The 22,968-nt window shown below is 39.5% G+C and overlaps 2 protein-coding genes across 2 annotated transcripts; one reads left to right on the top strand and one right to left on the bottom strand.

Annotated features, from left to right (window-relative positions):
• The first annotated feature begins 912 nt into the window (after positions 1-912).
• AVPI1 (arginine vasopressin induced 1) lies at positions 913-4,940 on the top strand. Its single transcript, XM_058186997.1, has 3 exons — positions 913-1,131; positions 2,701-3,061; positions 4,548-4,940. The coding sequence occupies exons 2-3, from the start codon at positions 2,739-2,741 to the stop codon at positions 4,702-4,704; spliced, it is 480 nt and encodes a 159-aa protein (XP_058042980.1). The 5' UTR covers positions 913-1,131; positions 2,701-2,738; the 3' UTR covers positions 4,705-4,940.
• Positions 4,941-5,468: 528 nt separating this feature from the next.
• On the bottom strand, positions 5,469-18,849 carry PI4K2A (phosphatidylinositol 4-kinase type 2 alpha). The gene is made up of 9 exons (XM_058186991.1): positions 18,273-18,849; positions 12,755-12,955; positions 11,531-11,662; positions 11,291-11,444; positions 10,851-10,912; positions 9,659-9,758; positions 9,308-9,441; positions 9,138-9,197; positions 5,469-9,031 (listed from the first exon to the last, which is right to left on the bottom strand). The coding sequence occupies exons 1-9, from the start codon at positions 18,771-18,773 to the stop codon at positions 8,870-8,872; spliced, it is 1,506 nt and encodes a 501-aa protein (XP_058042974.1). The 5' UTR covers positions 18,774-18,849; the 3' UTR covers positions 5,469-8,869.
• Positions 18,850-22,968: the final 4,119 nt, after the last annotated feature.

Here is a 22,968-nt window from a genome sequence, read left to right as displayed (position 1 = left end):
GTATCAACAGTAGAAACCTTCAAATTTCTGGGTTCTATCATATCGCAAGATCTCAAATGGACAGCTAACATCAAAAACATCATTAAAAAAGGACAACAAAGAATGTTCTTTCTGCGCCAACTCAGTAAGCTCAAACTGCCCAAGGAGCTGCTGATTCAGTTCTACAGAGGAATTATTGAGTCTGTCATTTGCACCTCTATAACTGTCTGGTTCGGTTCTGCAACCCAACAAGAAAAACACAGACTTCAGAGGATAATTAGAACTGCAGAAAAAATAATTGCTACCAACTTGCCTTCCATTGAGGACCTGTATACTGCACGAATCAAGAAGAGGGCCGTGAAAATATTTGCAGATCCCTCGCATCCTGGACATAAACTGTTTCAACTCCTACCCTCAAAACGACGCTATAGAGCACTGCACACCAGAACAACTAGACACAAGAACAGTTTTTTCCCGAAGGCCATCACTCTGCTAAACAAATAATTCCCTCAACACTGTCAGACTATTTACTGAATCTGCACTACTATTAATCGTTTCATAGTTCCCATCACCAATCTCTTTCCACTTATGACTGTATGACTATAACTTGTTGCTGGCAATCCTTATGATTTATATTGATATATTGATCATCAATTGTGTTGTAAATGTTGTACCTTGATGAACGTATCTTTTCTTTTATGTACACTGAGAGCATATGCACCAAGACAAATTCCTTGTGTGTCCAATCACACTTGGCCAATAAAAAAATTCTATATAACTCCCCGCCGAAAGCGAACTTCTAGACAACGACGTCCTTCCGCCCTGCAGGCTAAACACTCCCTTCTGACGTCAATAACTGCCTGCCACGTGTTCCCAAAAGAGGCCTCGCCGTCCCACCCTCGTCCTCAGTTCATTGGCTAGATTACAGCATTCTCTTCGGCATTTGGAGAAGAGGGCAGCGGAAGGGATTGGCTGAGATGTATATTGTCATGTCTCTTCATTGGCCAAACGCACCTTCTCAGGAGCCGAGTATGAATGGCCGGAGGTCGGTTTGAGAAGGGAGGGTAAAGCTTCCCTGAGCTCGGGCAATTCTGGCGGATTTTCGAGAGCCTTTGAGGGACTGGCGACCCCCAGAAGAACGGCAGACGCCAGGTCCGTGAGTGCCTGTCAGAGCTTGAAGGTCTCGGCTTCAGCCTCGATCGCCGTTCTAAAATTCGAGATGGGATGGGGAAGGGGCGGGGAAAGGTGGCTCCTTATGACCGCTCAAAAGCCGTTCTAGCAATAATTTCAGACAAACCCCCTTTGTCTTCTGAAATTCATTTTAGTTAGGTGGCATCCTGCTGCTGCGTATCTTCAAAGAATCCAAAGTGGTCGTGTGGGGTGGGGTTCTCTGAAACGAGGGACTTGCCCAACAATTACTCAGTGTATTTAATGACTCGCAGGGAGTACTTCTTATACAATATTAATGGTAGCCTACAGTGGCGAGTATCGGTGAGCATTCAGTTAAGGCCCATTCGACTAAGGGCCTCCCCGTTAGTGTGTATTTCAAACCTGTCTCTCTTTGGAATTCAGGACCCTTCTGAATACGAGCGTCCTCAAACTACCAAACTAAGTGTTCGGTATTGTATTATAAAAAGAGGCGCTTTTACCCTCGTGAGCACTGAGACGTTAATACCAATAAAGGAGAATATTTGTAGCTCAGGGATGAAATGAGGGATCCTTGGTGCTTTCTGAGTTTGTTTGTTTTTTTGCAGACGTTTCATTACCCTAAGTAGGTAACATCATAAGTGCTAGTAAGGAGACTTTAAGGTAATGAAACGTCTGCAAGAAAACAGGCAATTTCAGAGAGCACCAAGGACCCCCACCCCAGACATTAGTGTTAGCCCTCTCTCTTTCCCACCTTCCACTTCAACCAGATTGTTAGATTAATCGAGGTGGCTCATTGACATAATCTGCCAGTTTGGCAAATATGACTCCAGTTCAAATTGCTGCTGGTCCATCGTATGTGTTGCTCACTTTTCTTACATACTTTTTTGGGCATCTGGATAGGTAGGGTTTTTATAGGGAGTTGTAGCGGTTGTTGCTAGGCTTTGTCAAACACAAGGCATGTCAGAACCTGAAAGGCTGATGGGGAAAAAAATGTCCTGTTGTTGACTGAGAAAACTTCCCACCCCAAATGGATCCACCCTGGTACTCATACCAGTTTAGGTGGAATAACCTGGAGCTCATATTTCCTGCTAATTGAGTAAATGTGCAAGTCCTGACTTGACAATACATATTCTATCTACTACTATATATAAATTACCATACAGTCTTCACATTAAGCTGCAATATCTGAATGTCTGTGTCTTAAGTCTTAGACAATGAAAAGCTCTAAATTAACATTCTTGAAATATTGCATAACTGAATAACCTCAATGGTAGAGAAAGGAGTCTGCCATGAATATTTTAATTTGGATTCTTGCACAAAGCAGAGTTAAGACGTAATGGCTTAAATGATTCCTCTCTGTTCTGAGGAATCATCTTCTGGGAGGAATTAGGATGAAATGTGTTATAAGGAAACTTAGTTCTGACTTGTGGTCCCAAAATGTAGGTACCTCAGATTAAGGCTATTAAACATCTGTGCATTTTTCCACTTAGACCCAGGTTATTATAGGAAAGAGGAACTGCTGTCAGGACCAGTTAACCAATCTGCTTCTTCCTGGTTTCATCTTTTCTACAGAACCACCATTAGCTACAGTATGGAGAGATCCTAGCACCATGGGAACTCCAGCCTCTATTATCTCTGATTTGCCACAGAATCAAATCGCTAAATCATGTACTAGAAAGAGAGCATCTGCCAATATTTTCCAGGGGGTGGGGTTACTGCAGTTACGTCGTCTCTTCCGTAGCAGTGGGGATATGCAAGCAGAAGAACGAGCCCAGCTAATTTGGGAGCGTGCAGAAAGCCAATGCATTACTCGGGCCTTACAACAGCTCCACAGAAGGCAGAGGAAACTGAAGCTGAAAGCCAATGAGAGGCCTTTATCTGGAAAGGACAGCAGTACCAGGCTGCTAGAGCTACAACACTTCAGTCACTTAAGGTATGATTTTGAAATTTGCTCTTATACTGCTTTTTAATTTTACTTGGATATCTGGTACTGGAAGCAGAATTTGTAGGCTCTATTCCTTCCCCCAGCAACTTCTTCAGTTGCTTTCAACTAAGAGTATGAACATATTTTTATTCCAATTCACAGTTGATTAATGTACTGTATTTCTTTCTTTAGGAAGGAAGGTAAGGATTTATTTACCGTATATACTCGAGTATAAGCCGAGTTTTTCAGCACATTTTTTGTGCTGAAAAACGTCCCCTCGGCTTATACTCGGGTCTATACGGCTTATACTCAAGTTGTTTTTTTAAGCCCTCGGCATACTCAGTATATACGGCTTATACTCGAGTTTTTTCTTTTCACATTTTACCGGACTGAAGCCCTGCCGGTGCAGTGAGAGGGCGGGCGGGGAGCCGCCAGCCTTCTCAGCTGAGGAGGAGGGTTTCAACCGGTAGGTGCCTCATTTCCCACCCTCGGCTTATACTCGAGTCCCCAGTTTACCCCAGTTTTTGGGGTAAAATTGGGGACCTCGGCTTATACTCGGATCGGCTTATATTCGAGTATATACGGTAGCTTGGGTTTTTTTAATTGAAAATGTTTTTCTGGCATGTATTTAGAAAGTAAAACCCTTAGTTAACTGCTACACTATTTAATTGTGAACTGTGAACCATTCAACTGGAATATATTTCTAATACAATTGGTATTTTATAGTTATTAAACAGTAATAAAAGCATGTATTGGGAAGTTTCTTTAAATAGGTGTCCAATTGTGTAGGATCTTTTGTTAAATTATATTCATGGATATTACAATAAAAAAATTGATGTAGAATTGATTTTTAAAAGGCTTTCAGAAAGGGAAAATCAGATTTTAGCTCATATAGCCTAATAGGTAGTTGAATAATTTAGACTATTGCAGATCAGAAGAGACAAAGTTATAGGAAACTGCAGTGGGAGAGAAGATGAAATGATAAAATGTGTCATATTTCAAGATAACCTCTACCTTTTGAAAGTGATGTGCAATTATGTAAGGGGCAGAGCTTGCAACATAACATCACAAGAAAGATTTCATTTTCTCATTTGGTTGCCATCTGGGCTTGCTATAGGCAACCCTGGGCAAATTCTTTCTTCTGCTTTCCTATTATTAAGGGTTGTTAAAGCACAGAATATATCCATCATGGCTAAACAAAATGCTGAAATCAATAGTAAGCTGACATTGTGAGATTATTTGGATTTTATTTTCCATCAGTTCTAACCAACATGATCCATGGCAAATTATGGATCTAAAACACCTGGAGACTATAAGTATTCTTCTGCTAACATAGCAAGAGGATATTAAGTTGAAGAGCAGCTGTATAATTTCTTTTGTTACATTAGCAAACCAGCATCACAATGCTTTGCTCCCTATTCCTTATCTTGATTGTCCGCTTCTAAGAAAAAGGGAGTATAATGCAATTCTTAATGAGACTTTTGTTGACCCACAGGATTGAAGATTGTAATACATCTGCTGCTGCTGCTGTTGATGGTGACAGTAGGAAGAAAGAGCTAGAGACAGCAGATAGAAGTGGCCACTGCATTATTCCCCAATATAGAAAGAAGGAAAAAGAGATGAGTGTGGCTACAATGCACAATGAAAAGTGATTGTGATCTTATGCCAATGGTTGTGGCCGAGTGTAATCAGACTAGCCTGGAGAAGCTTCAAAGCAGAATACCTGACAAATGATTGCAGGTAACAGCAGAAAAAAATTGTAAAATTCTTTTGCTGTAAAGCACTTTGGTTTGCTAATTTAGACTTGATTAGTTTATGTCAAAGCACAAACACTACGTATTTTGACTATTTATGGTTTATATTTAATAAAGCTTCCTGTCTAAAGATGTCTCTGAATGTAAGAGTCCAAATGTCTCTAGTCTAGAACTGCTTTCTCCTAAGAGATCTTTGGGAAATTTACAATCAGAATCCAGAAGAAATTACTTTTCCTTATTATTCCACATATGCAAACTTACCGCTATTCAGAGGTGATGTATGTTAATAACTGCTTCTGTATTTATTTTCCATCACCTGATCTGCTTTTACAAATTGTTTCAGAGAAACCAATTTGCTCATTATGCATTGTGTGGTTTATATTTTGTCTAGCCTATGAAAACATACAGGCCTTAGCGTAACAGCTTTGTGATATCGTCATGTAGGAGGCCACATTCCCTCATGTCACCAGCTTCATCAGTTTTTGCTCAGCAGAGTGACAGAGAAAGAGCCTGCCCTACCAAAAGTCTGGAATCATTTTGTTGCAGTATGCCATATGAAAATACACCAAGGACTATGTCAATTTTAGAACTGCAGGCTGCTTACCTTTGCCTTAAATAACATCGAACTGGCAAGGTTTATTTAAATAAAAGGTTTTAGTGAGTACAGCAAATTCTGAACATGTTTGCTAATTCATTGCAGATAGAACTAAATGCTTTCCCACTGCCACAAATGCACACAAATATTCTAAAGGCAAGTACCTTTTCCCTACGATTGCGGAAAAAGCACCACAGAAAGTCTATTAAATCCACATCTATATTCATATACTCATAATATGTATAAGATATATAAAAATAAGGTCTTTGGCAAGAGAGACCCCATTACTTCATTCAATCTAGGGGCCTCTGGTGGCTCAACGGACTAAGTCTGTCTGTTATTAACACAGCTGCTTGCAATTACTACAAGTTCAAGTCCCACCAGGCCCAAGATTGACTCAGCCTTCCATCCTTTATAAGGTAGGTAAAATGAGGACCAGATTGTTGGGGGCAATTAAGTTGACTTTGTATATAATATACAAATGGATGATGACTATTGCTTAACACATTGTAAGCCGCCCTGAGTCTTCGGAGAAGGGCGGGATATAAATTAAAGTTAAAAAAAAATCTTGTCTGTCAATCTTGCCATCTTTTATCAATTTTACTCTAAGTTGTTTAATTGTGAGCCATGTGGACTCATTGGGAGCCAGGCAGAACACAACTTTAATAAATTATTACCTTCTCCAACTAAGTCTTAGGGAATCATTTGGCCTTGTATGTAATTACAATGTATTAACCCAGATTTTCATACCATTGACACTATCTTCATATAGCCTACTATGCCCCTGCAAATAAACCATGATGACCTGGCACATAAAAAGTTAATTCAGTTTCTGTAGCCTGCTTGAACTACCAAGGATCCAACCATATTTTAGCTTAGAGCAGTGCCCTCCAAAATTTTTTCTTTCATTACCCCAAACCGTTTATCGGAGAAGCCTTTTTATCCAATGTAGGTAAATACTTTGTCAATTTAAATGTCCCTGTTGTGATTACCATGTTTCCCCGAAAATGTCTTATATTTTTTTGAACCCTGAAATAAGCGGTTGGCCTTATTGCCATGCACTCAAAAGCCCAGTTGAGCTTATTATCAGGGGATGTCTTATTTTGGGGGAAACAGTAGGTAATAGGTTCATGTGTCATTACCCAAAGAAAAACCATATTTACCCAATTTTGGATAATTTGCTCAAGTCTGAGAAGCGCTGGCCTAGAGTAATATATGAACCAGTTATAAGCAGCTGCAGGACAGCATGATACAGCTGCTTTTTCACTTCATGGAGCTGATTGACAGCTGCCAAGGAACAATTATGTCATATTGCCATTCAAGCACTGATGGGAAGGTCTGGCTTCCAATGGGCAAAAAGTTACATTACTACTTACTTTACCTCTGCAACCTTTTCTGAACATTACTAAATAATCAACATTTGGAAGTGTGTCAAGGCCAAATTAAACAGCAGCATAGGAAAATAATAAGGCACAACAGTTTCCAAGAGACAATGTACAATTTTGTATCACCCTAAGCCTAAATGTAATGGTTTCCCTACAACTCTGGAATATAATCCTGTAAATCCACTCCATATTTAATATTGAATTTGAAAAATTGATTTTCTGTCACTGCACACATGCAATGCTATCAGCATAGAACATATAATAATGAAGTATCAGTTCTAATCCGGCAGCAACATTAAATGATTAAAATACAGGAATAATTTATCCATGTTGTAGCAGCTCCAACATAAACCAGGTACTGCAAACAAATAAAACAAGAACAATAAGGAGGGACTTTCTGACAATGCAGGTATTGTAGTCTACAATAATCTGTATTTACCATACAGATAATACAGATACCATTTACCATTATGTCAAGGCACAGTTGCAGCTCTACTGCATGGTGTGAGACTAGTGAAGGGGGAAGTTCTTATTAACTCCAGAAGAAAAACGCACACAAGAGACTTGACTCTGTAACAGCAGATCTGTTATGAAGAGACTTGCATTGATTTAAATATATTACATACATTTCTATAGTGCATAAGAACAATACATTTCAGTTCGGACTGGCAAAAATGTAAAGTATTTCCAAGTGCCAACTTCTATCTGCCACCTCTAGCAAAATGCAGGAAGCTGTCTCTTGAGCCAGCAACGTCAGAGAAAAAGAGGTCCTACATTCAGCATATCAGGATTTTATTAAGAAGAGGCAGGAAGCTGGAATTAGTAAAAGGTCTCTTCTTGTAGGTCTGGGAAGCAGCCAAGTAGCCACTGAGAAACTTATATAGAAAATTTCAAATATGTTCTTGTTTCCAGAGGTTTAGTACAGTAGCCTATGAGAAGCAGCAATCACTGTATCATACCACTGTACATAGAACATCATCTTGATATGGTAGAAATTATACCTTCCTCTTACAATTCTCTACAGCCCTGTAGAAGACATCTCCTCATGTCAGCATCCCATAGAGAATTTCCCTCCCCACTTCCCTCCCCCTACAGATTGTCAATGCTCAAACCAGCCCAATAGAACTCCCACTCTGTAGGAGAATGCACACCATTGCCTCTGGAATAGCCTCTCTTATCTCCTAAATCAGCCAGCATTTCTAGAGATGAGAGACAGCTATTGCTTACTCTTGGGAATACTAGAAATGTGTCTGAAATGCTAACCAAGATAATAGTGGTAGGTATATAACCTCTTATTCGCTTGCTCTAGGACTATGTGGAGCATGAATGTATGAGCATGAGATGGATAATTTAAAACCAAATTAAAAACTAGTATCTGAGACCCTTGGTCCTAGCCACATATGAGGAATGGGAAGCACACTAGTTAATTTTTGTCCTATGGTTGTCTTGCAGAATCTGTCTGCCCTATTATTTATCCTAAGTGGAATTGAAGCTGTTACATTTGGCTTTGGCCCAATCCTCAATAAGTTACTTTATATCAGATTAAATTCTGATTATACCACATTTCCTATTGAACAGCTCCACGGCATACACCCTAGGAGCTTCTCCATAGGACAAGAGAAACAGCAAATCCAGTGCAGGAAAACCTGCTTTCAACAGTAATAACAAATGTGCAACAAGGAAGGAAGGAACAACAAGGCTGGTAGTGATACACAGTGAAGTGCTTCCATCCAATTTGGATTATCCCCTCACCATCAGCCCTTCCTTATAGGAGACCTTATGAGATGTCCATCCAAATGAACATTAGAAGGATATCTTGAAACAAAAGGGCATGGCATGCAGGCTCCTGCTAGGAAATGCTGTCATGCTTGGGCTGATGATAGGACCTGTCCAGCCCAAAGAGAAGGCAGTAGCAATCAGACCGATGAACATCCCTTGTTTTTCACAGGGAACGTGCAGAGTTGAGACTGACCCTGCTTACATTCCCGACCATCTACAGCAGACAACCTCAGTCTGGAGGGTTGATTGCTTCCTCTCAAATGATGCCCCCTCTAAAGTTCTTCACTGAGAACAGAGGCAACTGCTACCACCAGGTAAAGAAGGGCCGGCGGCTCTGGAAGCTTTGTGTATATGATTCACTGGCAGAGCGTTGATGGGAGCGAGCAGTCTCTACAATAACAGGAGGCATCTGAACCAAGTTAAGAGGGCTCTTCCCATCTTTCAGGGCTTGCATCAAGTTTAGGATCTAGGAATAGAAGAAAGACAACTGAATACCAAACTAATGTATAAATGGTAAAAATTGCTCAATGCCCAACACAGGTTCCATCTCTCCAGTGGGACTAAGTACATACCTGACCACGCATTACTGCAATCTGCTTATGAAATTGGCCTCGGTCAAAACCTGGATCTTTCTATAAAAGAAATAGTATATCTAATTAGGATGGGTGTGGCATCTACATCTCTGCTCCTTAGAGAAAAATGGGCACCTAATATTCCGATATTAACTTGCTCTTGTGGTTACCTTGAAGAGTTCATAGAGATCTTCTTCTAGATCCTTGACAAAATTAGGATCTGAAATCTTTGGCAAGATAAGATCCTTGATCTCTTGAGAGAATGGCACTTTCGCCTGTGGCAGCCATGCCCAATAGAAAGGATCTTGTGAAGGAAGAACAAACAAAAGGCAAAAATTAGGCTCATAAAGCCAGACTAGCAATAAGGGTAGCAAAGATTCAAATACAAAGGAAATACTTCAGGATTTAATACCTTGAACTTATTAAAGGAACATCAAGAAATTAGCCCTTCACAAGCATTCATACTGAGAAAAAAATACATATAATGAACTAAAGTGGCTTCTCTTATTTGAAGTACTTACATGCTCTCCAAGAGTCTGGATGCTTAAGAGGGAAAGCCAAACCATTGTCAATGGCTGCCAGTTTAATTATAGGCTCCTTGACTACAACCCATTCTGAGTCCTACAAGGAAACAGAAAATAGTGCATCAGGAAATGATACAAATCCCAGCAATCATTGCCCATTAGTTGAAGAGATAACGTATAATTCCAGAAGACTCATTGCCCCAAAGCCAACCCAATGGAATGCTGACCATAGCAATAGCAATATATACCGTTTCACAATGCTCTCTAAACCCTCTTTAAGCAGTTTACAGAGTCAGCATATTGCCCCCAACAATCTGGGTCCACATTTTACTGACCTCAGAAGGAGGGATGGCTCAGTCAACCTTAAGCTGGTGAAAATCGAACTGCCAAACTGCTAGCAGTCAGCAGAAGTAGCCTGCAGTACTGCATTCTAACCACTGCACCGCCATGGCACTTAAACCATATCAACATAGTTTAACCTACCTTTGTTTTACATCCCCTCTGCAAAGGTGCAAAAAGAACCCAGGCACTGCTATGTTTGGACTCCATGGTATTACAGACATTATTAATGCACTTTCATACGTTGCCCCCTATGAAACCCGAAGGCCATCACTCTGCTAAACAAATAATTCCCTCAACACTGTCAGACTATTTACTGAATCTGCACTACTATTAATCGTCTCATAGTTCCCATCACCAATCTCTTTCCACTTATGACTGTATGACTATAACTTGTTGCTGGCAATCCTTATGATTTATATTGATATATTGATCATCAATTGTGTTGTAAATGTTGTACCTTGATGAATGTATCTTTTCTTTTATGTACACTGAGAGCATATGCACCAAGACAAATTCCTTGTGTGTCCAATCACACTTGGCCAATAAAATTCTATTCTATTCTATTCTATTGCTAAATTGCCTAAGAAGAATCTAGCAAATCCTAGATCTCTACATCTATTCCATATAAAACTAACTCTAATATTTCTATACAGTTCACATGACATATCTAAGTATTTTTATCATATGTACAGCTCTAGTATATATGATTAATCTGTATCTCTGGTGTTTGAGCCACTTCCCTAGATTTGTTCCATGCAGGACATTAGATGCAAGTCTCTGAGAGCCCCTTAATTTCTGTATCATATACTCATATGGAGTTGTCAGAGCCCCACTGGGCCCTACTCACCTGCATACTTGTACTGTCCAGGGGGCAATCACACTTGATCAGCCAGTTGTCATTACCCCTATCTGTAAAGAAATAGAAATGCACAGATGGAAAATAGAGAAGTATCTCACCACACATAACAAACCTCACATCCCAATATTATGGGAGGAAAAAAATAACTGGAATATGGCATGACTGAAAGTAGAAAGAAGATCCTATGCTTTCCAGCCCAAAGAACCCAATTCCAGACCTTAAGACCTTCCGAAATGGCTGGCAAAGAGTCTGTTTGAAATTCTGGGAAGCTGTAGCTAATTCATTTCAGCAATATTGAGACGTATGGAAGAATGCCTTGATTTGACAAAAAATTAAGTAGGCATACTGGGGAAGCTGAACAAGCATTTTCAATATGAATAACCTCAATCAGCATTCCATGTCAAGAGCAAGGAAAAGGCAGAACCTACCAGTATTGCGTATAATATAATCCAGCACCACCAATCTCTCAAACTGTAGCAACAATTGATGGTTACTCTTTTCTGGAAGAGGTTCAGACTCAAAGCGCCGCAACCAGTAATCTGCATCCTTATAGCCTTCCACAAAAAGCTGGAAGGAACCAACCTGAGAATAAGAAGCAAATACCTTAACAAGAGCAACTTACCGAAGAACAATATCCAATGTCTTACTCTTTTATCTATATCCCCTACCTTTGGTGGAAGACCAATTCGATGAAACCTCTGCCCAACCTTTGGCACTTTTTCCAAGGCCAGACGCTTGCCCCGGGACTTCACTCTGTCAATGGCGCTGTAGTTAAATGTTTCACTGGCCAAGTACACCACCTTGAAGAAATTATAAGTTCATAATCAGTTTCTCTCTCATCTATACTAGCCATCCAATCATCCCCATTTACAGAACAAAGTCATAACTGCATAAATCTAAGCATATCCAGGCCTGTCTGTCTAGAACAAGTTCTAATCATCTGACTGAACGTAGAATTTAAATGGCTTGAAAAACAAATCATAGCAACAATGTAGAATAATGAGAAATTAGAGATTGGTGTCAAGTGTGCATATATTATAACACATATGTCAGCTCTGTAAGGTAGACCAGATCAAGAAACCAATGCCATATGGGCCTAAATCTTAAAAGTCTGAATGCGCTTCTCCCCTCCCTCACTTTATTTTGTGTGAACTAAGGAGTGGCCTGTTTGAGATTTCAGGCAAGGACTCAAACCCACTTTCCCAATTGTTACACGTGCTTAACTCTCAAAGTAAGATCAAAACTTGACTCAGCCTTCCATCCTTTATAAGGTAGGTAAAATGAGGACCCAGATTGTTGGGGGGGCAATAAGTTGACTTTGTAAAAAATATACAAATAGAATGAGACTATTGCCTTACACACTGTAAGCCGCCCTGAGTCTTCGGAGAAGGGCGGGATATAAATGTAAACAAAAAAACAAAAACAAAACTATTTTTCTTTAAAAAAACATAATTACAATTATTCTTGCATTACTACCAATTATTTCCTGTCTGCAGTGTCTTTTTTCAAAAGAACAGGTACTTTTTTAAAAGTACCCGTTATTTCTAGCCAAATATAATTGAGATTCAGAAATATTCACTGGACCAGGAATAAGTGACATGAAATTTAAAAGGAGAGCAAGGGGAAGAATGTCACTGTCTGAAGATATGACCTACTGGTGATCTCAAATACGGTAATGGGAAATCAACCTTTCAGGTATTTTCAAATTGCGACTTCCGTAAGTCTGAGTCACAGGGCCAACAGGCAAGCAAGGTAGGAGTTGAAGTTGAATGCAATCCAAAAGCCCCTGGGGTTTTCTGTACCTGGCATGTAGGGAAATATGGTCCTATTCCAAGCCTCATGATCCACAGTTTAATCCCATTTGATTATGTCTCTCCTATGAATGGGCTCACCATTGTGCGAGGTACAATGTTCAATTCCAGCTTTTGGTCAACAAGACTTGCACCAGCTTCAGACAGATATCCTTGGTTGAGAACTAAACAGTCTCTTCCAAAACAGCAGGGACAGCAAAGTTTTTGCAACCATTTTGTCCACTTTGGGTTCAGATGCCCATAGGGTTCTTCATTCTTCGGTTTGAACACACCGATGATTTTCTGAAAGGGACAGAAGAGTGGATATTGCTAATATAGGCTGGATAAAGCAAAGGCAACACAGAAAATTAATCATCCCAGCTTGGCGATAACCCTGTAGCTCCAAGATGTGTGACTAGGAAATTTAATTCCTCTCTCCCTCTTTCTTTGTAGGAGATAAGGGTTTTTTAAAAGAGGCAAAGGCTCTAAGTAGAATATGGAGGTTAAATAACATGTGATGTTGAGTATGGTTTAAGCGTAAATAAAATCACAAGATTAAAGCACAGGCCGTTGAAAACCATGACTCCCGTAAAAGACACAGTCACCATAATAAAGGGAAAAAATCTGAAAAGAACTTCCCATAGAAAAATACACAGGATAATAATATACGGCTCTGAGCACATCACAAGACAGTATTGATCTCATCTAATAAGGAAACAACTGTGACATAAAAAATAGTCTAAAACATTGAGAGGCTGTATAGAGAAAATAGTCACCAGAGGAAAAAAACAAAAAATCAAACATAAACACATAACTAGATTTAAAACAATCTTGCGCAATACATATTTCTAACTAATGATTTTTAAATCTATCTTTCAAAGATAGCTCTTTTTACAGAAACAATATATTCTTCCTAGACTCCTGACTGATATTTCAGAATTCTGGTCAATATATTCTGCTCCAGAATTAGAAAATCTCGTTTCACTCAGCCTTAGTTTCCAACTTCTGCTTTTGTTTTAAAAGGGCAGTATATTTCATTTTCTAGCAACGAGAAGGAAGTTTAGATAATCTGACTTTGCATGTGATCCAGGGAATGCAACTGCACATAGGAAGATTACCGATCTGAGATGTGAGAATACAGCACAAACTAAAACTACAACATCTGATTTTTTTTAGTGAATATGGGGCGACTGCCTGCCTGCCTGCCTTCCTATTTACTACAAAAGAAGCAGGGCATTAAAAACAACAAAGCAATCTTTAGTCAAGGGATTTCCACTCCCTCCTGCTCTTTAGCTCTGTGAAGTAGTAGACCAGTAACTCCAGTAGATGAATATAGATCAGAATAAAACCAATTTAGTCTTCCCAAATTTATGAAGTCTTCCAGAATGCTAATATAAAAAAAAGCAGTTGTGCTTGCCAGGGGCAGGGAGAACCTAGACTTAAATAATAAGTGATTTTATTTTCACAAAAGACTTATGTTTTATAAAAAGTTCAGTGGGTCTCATAATTTGTTGAACCCCTGAAAAATGCACAGATAATTTTGCTAAACCTTGGATATAGCATAGTCATTAAGGCTTCAAGCCAGCAGCTCTACCTTCAGCCTTTTTATTCCCATTTCTGTGAAACAGTAGAAACAATTTACAAATACAATGCAAGGGAGAAAATAAAGGATAGGCTGTCTGATTTACCTGACGTACATATACTAGTAATAATAAATGTTAGGACAACACATTTTGTCCATCAGATAAAATCAATGCTTTTATCAAAATGAGAGCAAAAAATTTAAGATGAGAACATCATTACTATCACAAAATCTCTTTAAGGAATATTTTTACGTAGAAACTTAATTCAAATAGGTTTCCAAGAACTATATATTGAAGACTTTAGCATACTCAGGTCGAATATTCTGAAAATGTTTACCAAAATTAGTCCTTTCCTTGCACTATCTGATCTGAATGCCTCTGAAATACAACTTCTTTATTAGCAGAAACATTTCTCATAAAACTAGACTTTCCATATTGTCATCTCAGTGTTAGATACCGTACTAGCTAAATCACGTCTTCTAATCAAGTAGAAAAGCATATTCCTAAATCACTTTCCCAATTTAGCAATGACCAGATATACTGAACTATTGTACAAGTCCTTTCTTCCAGTCAGCATCATTTATTGATCATTCTGTGAAGATTATGGTAGCTGTAGTCAGCATATTTGAGGGCCTGCCCTAAGTCTGCCCTAAGATTTGTGCAGGCCCTCAAATATGCTGGCTACAGCTAAGTCTGCCCTAAGCCAGATGGGAGAACCAGTTTGGTGTAGTGGTTAAAGTTGTGGCCTAGAAACCAGGAGACACTGAGTTCTAGATCCCCCTTAGGCATGAAAGCCAGCTGGATAACTTTAGGCCAGTCTTGCTTTCTCAGCACAACCCAATCCACAGATTTTTTTTGTTATAGGGAAATAGGAGGTAGGAGTATTAAGCATGTTCACCGACTTGAGTAATATATATATAAGGTGGTTCAAAAATATAATAATAATAGTTTAGAATTAAAAACATTGAGACATAGAAATCTATAGGGTGTTGCCCCTTTGGGGCAATAATTTGGCAATCCAACTAAACACACAGACTTTTCATTGTGAAGATAAAAGAGGAAAAGAGAATAATAGGTACGACATTCTAATATTTGGGGGGAAAGATAAAACACACAACTAATAAATAAGTAAATAATTACAACAACATAGCTGTAGCCCCACACATGCAGCAAACATAACCAAATTCCACAGCAAAATCTTACAGTTTTCACTGACCCAACTCTAATCTTGCAAGGCTAACTGGGAGCAGATAACCCAGATACCAAGTCCTAAACTCCAATACTTAATTCCTTTATAGTGATATATAGTGAATCAACACAAAAGTTTGATTCATCTCGGGTGCATCTCACAAATCCAACAAGAAAGGAAATTAATTTAAGCAGAAAAGAAGAGCCTGGATTCTTAGCAATGAAAAGATTTGTAATGCTATATGATTTCATGCAGTTGGTTATGCCGAATAAAGGAGCCAAATTAATTGAGTTAGATATAATAGGTCACAAGGAGAACCATCAGACTACAAACACAGTCAGCTCTATACAACATGGGGAAACTTGTCATCCCATTCTCCATGTGATCAATTGTTTCTCTTATTTCAATACATTATGATACAGCATGTAAAACTGAACCATAGACTGAAATGTCCAGTTTCCTAAAGGTGGAAAAACAGTAATGCAAACAGAAGCAGGAACCACCACAAAAGCCTCAAAGATGTTCTAAACTAAAAAAACTACTGTATGTGAACTTCAACCTGAAAACTGGAGAGCAAGAGAATTTAAAACCTCTTTCAATTGCAAATACAGAAGCACAAATAGAGACAAATCTTCTCTTCATGTAATCTTTACCCAAATCGATTTTAAACTTTGAATGATGCCAATTCCAGTGACACCTTGGGGAATTATTCTCCTGCCAAGGACTCTCAAAGCAGTAAAAATAACAAAAAATATGCTTATTGTCTTCTCCAATGCTTTTGATAAAACGTATGTATCATTGTCCAGCTGCCCGCCTCCAAATAAGCTTACACTCTAAAATAGCTACAAAAGGATCGATGTATCATTTTCATAGAATTTTAATCCCTTTTCTAAAAGACCAGGTTTCAAAACCGGGAAAAAAAGATTGTAGTTTAATTGCCATCAATGACCAATGGGGAAAAAAGCAAGAATAAGTTGCATTGTTTTTTGAAAGCTGGTTGAGTAAACAATGGCAAAAGTTGTTTGGAAAGCAAAGGGCAAATGGTAACCTGCTGCAGTTTAAAGCTGAAAAGGAGAACAATGAGCAATTCATGAAAGTTTTTCTACGAATCAAACTTGTCTGATTCTTTCAGCTTTCTTTTCCAAATGTACTCTGTATCGCCCAAAGTATGAAAGGCAGAGATTATTTTCAATACTGCATGCAGAATTAACCAAATCAAATTTTGAAGATTTGATTTGCTTTGTTCAAAAGATCAGAAAACTTGGGAAAGAACAAGTTGTTCTCAGGGTTAGCAGTTATTTTCCTCCAGAGCAATGTTTTGCTATAAGGCAGCCATTAAATTTATAAGAATCTAAAATAATTCAAAGGAATGTACCTGGGCTGTATTCCTACTGACTGACTAACATTCAAATTGATCATATTCATGTGTAACTTGTAAAATAGAACCAAAAGGTAGCAGCAGTATTACTTGAATAAGACCGCATATAGTGCACTACAGGACTATTAGAAAGCTTCCACTTCTGATCCAACATAAACACTTAAGTATAAGAAATTAAATAATACCACTTTATAATGCTTTGGTAAGACCACACTTGGAATACTGCATCCAGCTTTGATCGCTACAATGTAAAATATTTGTTGAGATTCTAGAAAGAGTGCAAAGAAGAGCAACAAAGATGATTAGGGGACTGCAGGCTAAAACATATGAAGAACGGTTTCTGGAATTGGGTATGTCTAGTTTAATGAAAAGAAGGACCAGGGTAGACATGACAGCAGTGTTCCAATATCTCAGGGGCTGCCACAAAGAAGAGGGAGTCAAGCTATTCTCCGAAGCACCTGAGGGCAGGACAAAAAGCAATGGGTGGAAACTAATCAAGGAGAGAAGCAACCTAGAACTAAGGAGAAATTTCCTGATAGTTAGAATAATTTATCAGTAGAATGACTTGCCTCTAGAAGTTGTGAGTGCTCCAACACTGGAAGTTTTTAAGAATAGATTGGCCAACCATTTGTCTGAAATGGTATACAAATGGTATTTGTCTGAAATGGTTTTCCTGCCTGAGCAGGGGGTTGGACTAAAAGACCTCCAAGGTTCCTTCCAACTCTGTTAATTGATCATGTCAACCAAAAATATGCATTAGCATCAAAATATCCTTTCTCCTAAGTTAATTGTTTTATTACATTATAAAATGTGTATAATATATATTGAATAAAGATGATAGTGAACTACAGTGGTGTTTATGCAATAAAAATTAGAAATTGTCAATACTATGATAAGGTAAACTAAACCTTTAAAGATGAGGGGAAAGTATATATCAGTGTTAAATATAATTTCTAAATTGTTAATCAACATAGGGCTCAAAACTGTTCAAAAGAAATTTCACCATGATAACCAAAAATTTACATCACCAACCATTTAATATTGATTGTAAATTCATTAATACCTTAGCATAGTTCACAAAGTTTCTGGGCCAAAGAGAAATCACTATGCAACGACGTTGTTTCACTAAACATCACTATCTATGTTCCTAAATATGGTCTCGTTAATTCAATAAAATCTTCCATAACGACAAAGGCATATGGTGTGTCATTTTTTTTTTATGCATCAGAAGAAGCACTTCCAGCACTATATTCTGAAGACCCAGCTTAAAAGAAAAAAGTGAGCAAAAGTCAATACGGAATTGGGGAGGTGGGCGCAAGGGACTGAAAAAGGTAGCAACTACAAATATCCCACAACCCTTGCATCCCCTCTCCGGCCCTCCAGTTATTTTAAAATTTCAGCCAACCACGTCTTGTTCTTTTTCCCCTTGTCCCGTGATCTGAATACTTTTCCCGAGCCCCGCTCTCTCACCCCCTGCGGATCCTTGACGAAATAGCTGCCGCTAGAACCTTGATAGATGCGCTCAGGGTAGATTCCGCGTTCGCTCGCCAGCTCTGCCAGTCGCACCACCTCGGCGAATTCTGGGTCATCGGGAAATTCATTCCGGTGCTCCCGTTCACCTCGACCCGCGGCGATCCCTACTCCGACCCCCACCTGAGCCTGAGTCTGGGTCGTCCCGGATGTTGCTACAGTCCCCCGCGTGGCTCCACGCTCCGACCCACTACCCCGATCCAACAGTGGCTGGCGCTCCCGGTCGCGGCCACCTGCGGGGGATCCCGGTGGGGAAGGACAGGGACACGGTCCAGCGGGAGTTGCAGGGGCAGCGGGACAGGGCGGGGAGCGCACGGCACCCCCAGGCAGCCCATACCCCGGGGCCGGACCGCGCTCTGGAGATACCAGCGGGCTCGTTTCATCCATAGGCCGAGCCGGTCCGAGGCGCTGATCTAACCCCGGATGGGCACTTGCACGCATAAACCACGGCCCCGCGGTCTCAGGCTCAGCGCCGCTCAGTCCGGATCACCTGACGCCGGCCCGCGGCCACTGCCGTTTCCGCCAGAGTAGCATCAGCGAATCATAGTGCGGCCACGCCCCCTGTTTACAGGGTGCCCGGAAGCCACGCCTATTAGAGAGCATATCGTCCATTCGTAAAGCTTGTCCCGCCCAGGACACGCCCCTTCGTTATGTAGAGTTCCGCCTCCCCCTTCCTAGCTAAGTCATGCCTTTTGAATGGAGCATAAATGTAGATCCGTTCCTTACTTTTCAATCCGTGCTTTTTTTTTTCACTAGGCCCCTATTGCCACAATTCCGTTTCTTGAGCAGAGCGCCGCCCACATTCTGTATTACATGTACATTTTACTGTATCGCCTCCTGATTATGCTGAAGACATGTCATCTAGCGCTCCGTTGCCAAATCACATCTATGTATTCTGCGCTGATTGCAATGATCATTTGTCAATATGCTACACACACAATTCTTTTCGCTATGTCAATGTACAGTATACATCCCGTACGTATAACACCGCTCTGGAATGTCATACGATCTTATTGTAAATCCTTTCAAAATATTTATATATCCTACTGTCCGGGCTGCCGAAAGGCTGGCATTACAATTGTACTGGACGGACTACATGGATCTTAAGGGACTTAAAACTTGTAGTGGGAAATAACAAATGATCCCATAGCCTTTAATCGCAGTAATCAGTCTCTAAAGACTCTCTTTTCTTAGGAAATGGCTGCCTGTACCCTCTGAATATTTATGATCTTGTTCGTTTCCAAGAATTTTCTACACACCCCCATTCACTTTCATCATGGCAACCAGGCAACACTGTCACTGAATGGTGGAATCACTGGACAGTTTTCTTGATTTGTCTTCCTTCTACCCAAGAGCTAGTGGTGTAGTGCTGAAGAAACCAGGCCACTATGAATTCTAGTTCCGGTTTAAGCATGAAAGTTGTCTAGATATCTTTGGACCAGTCACTGTCTTTTCAACCCAACCCAGGGTTGTTGTTGTTGGGATAATAGGAGGAAGAAGGAGTATATTATGTATGCTTACTACCCTAAATTACTTATAAAGTATAAAGGCTGAATAAAAATCTAGTAAATAAATCTTGTTTGAGCTCATCTGTTTTAATTATCTGCTTCCCTGGTCGTTTTGTTTCAGTTATTCTAATGTTGGGAAATTTTTCTGGCTGTTCTGAGATAAAAATGTTGGAGAACAATCGCAACTCCTACATCCCCAACTTCATTTCAACTAGTTTCAGCACGGCATGCACACTTGGCAATCCCTGCCCTCCTCGCCCCACCGCCAACGCTGTGTTGCAAATGCTGTACTTTCCCTCTTCAAAGTGACAGTTCCTATTTAAAGAGGGGGGAGGGGAGAATGTTTTGCTTAAGCTATTAAAAACTTGAAAATTTAAGCCCTTTCCCACTTCCTTAACAGCCTTAGTGTGCTTCTCAGAAATCATCAGCTATTAGACATCATTATATGTTTTATTTCATCCTTTTCATTCAGAACTGCTTAGCACAAGGATTGTATAATATATTGAATATAATGAAACATTCTTCTGGCAAAACAATTGTATTTCTCAAGCGCTTGCATGTCGTCAAAACTATTAATATCGATGCAATTCACAATCATATTTATTCCAATGCATGCTGGCTGTGTCATGTCTGAAATCTTTCCAGAAGAATCGTAGGGATATCAGATATAGCTCCATTATTCCATGAAAAAAAATATTGAACTACTATTGTAGTACTCAAGTTTACATTTTTAAACTAGGTTCTTCCATTTATCTGTTCATTAGGATGTCTTGATTCAAGAAATACATAGGGAATCCTTTCATTTGTTTGCTTTTGCATTAGCATACTCTAATTTTTAAACTGTAATTTATGGTTCAAAGCATTGTATAAACCCAGTTAAATATGATTTATTTACTAAAGTATAGTTAAACAAATGATTACTATGCAATTAAATTTCACTTATCTATCATAGAATAAGAATGTGAGTGGTCTCATATAATACAAAAAAATAAAATTTTCACAGTGGAGAAAAATGTAAACTACCAGATCAGTTTATATTATAAACTGTTTTAACCAACCCTTACTAAAATATCAGGGAATAGGAAAATAATGCCTTTGAGGCTAATTAGAATAGAATAGAATAGAATAGAATAGAATAGAATAGAATAGAATAGAATAGAATAGAATAGAATAGAATAGAATTTTTAATGGCCAAGTGTGATTGGACACACAAGGAATTTGTCTTGGTGCATATGCTCTCAGTGTACATAAAAGAAAAGATACATTCATCAAGGTACAACATTTACAACACAATTGATGGTCAATATATCAATATAAATCATAAGGATTGCCAGCAACAAGTTACAGTCATACAGTCATAAGTGGAAAGAGATTGGTGATGGGAACTATGAGACGATTAATAGTAGTGCAGATTCATTATTATTTATTATTATAGACAATGTTTCTTGTCTTATTTAAATTCTGTTTTTCTGTTATATAGTCAATCATGCTTTCTAGCTCCCATCAGATAGCAATATTTTAGAGGATGAGTTAGGAGTGTGCCACACTATCTGACCTAATAGGATGAGCCATGACGGTACAGTGATTAGAGTGCAGTGCTGCAGGCTATTTCTGCTGACTGCCGGCTGACTGCAATTTGGCAATTCAAATCTCACCAGGCTCACCAGGTTGACTCGGCTTTCCATCCTTCTGAGCTCGGTAAAATGAGGACCCAGATTTTGGGGGGCAATATGCTGACACTATAAACTGCTTAGAGAGGGCTGTAAAGCACACTGAAACAGTAAATAAGTCTAAGTACTATTGCTATTGCTATGAGTAAATGACGTTAGGGAAAAGCAGTCCCATAGATAACCTGAATCTGGGCTAATTGTGATGACCACCAGCTTGACTTGCACCTGCAAGGAAACTGGAAGCAGTTCAGTTCACACAACAGAGGTGTTAATGAGAAAACCTAGGAACCCAATTACTGTGTATGCTCTGCATTCTGAACCAGTTGAAGTTTCCTGGTGGACTTTGGGGGTAGATTCCTTTAAAGTACATTGTAATAATCCAAACAGGCAGTGACCAAGGCATGAGTGACCATGAGCAAGGTGATGAAAGTGAACGATTGGCAACTAGACAAATCTGTACAAAGGTCCCCTCGCCACAATTGCCACCTGCTCCTTGAGCAGAATTTGTGAGTTCAGGATGAACACCCCATCCCCCACCCCCAAATTGTGCACCAGTTTAGTTTTGGTGGAGTGCCATTCCATCCAGAGTGGAATGGCACTGCACCTAAATGAGGTATCCTAAATGAGGTATCATTTAGGCCTGGGGGCCTGGGGGGCCAGAAGCCCATAGCCACTCATCTTCCCAGGATTGAGTTGAAGCCAGTTCCTCCCCATCCAGAGACATATAATTAGGTATTGTTAACATACTGATGATGCTAAATTCTATACCAATAAATGCCAGAAGACCTAGCAGCTTCATGCAGCTATTAAAAGGAAGTGGCAAAAGGTTCCAGCATTGGGACCCCACATTGCAGGAGCTAGGGCTTAACTTTTCAACTTCTACCAACACTGAATGGAACAGGCCATGAAAGAAGAAGGAGAACCACTACAACACAGTGCCTCTCATTCCTAAGCCTCAAAGCCAGTCCAGAAGGTGACTGTGGTCGATGGTATTGAATATCCAGAGAGGCCCAGGAAGACCAGAATGGTCACACCACCTCCATCCCATGTTTTCCAAAGGTAAGGTCAAAACACAAGTCTAAGTCACTAAAGCAGAAGTCTTCTGATATTTGCCTAGCCTCCATGCTAAAATACTGTAGGTTTTCCAGTCGTAATCTATATGTTTGGGTGTAACCTTTAACTGGTGAAACAATGTAGCAATTTTTAAACCAAGGTACCTCAAACGGGCTAACTTACAGAACATGTCCAAAATCCAAAATATGTGACACCCAAAGAATTTAAAATTTGACAAATTCTATATTTTGTAACATAACAATTATCATAAAACATTTTATGACATAATACAAAATGTCATAAAACATTTCCTGCAGTCATCTCTTCATGTTTGATTATGCTATATAGAGTTCACCATGGGTATTTTCATGGCAGATACATCTCCGAATATCTCATTCCCTCCCT

Source organism: Ahaetulla prasina, chromosome 6 (assembly GCF_028640845.1).
Source record: "Ahaetulla prasina isolate Xishuangbanna chromosome 6, ASM2864084v1, whole genome shotgun sequence".
NCBI classification, from domain to species: Eukaryota; Metazoa; Chordata; class Lepidosauria; order Squamata; family Colubridae; genus Ahaetulla; species Ahaetulla prasina.
This window is presented reverse-complemented; position numbering and strand designations above follow the sequence as displayed.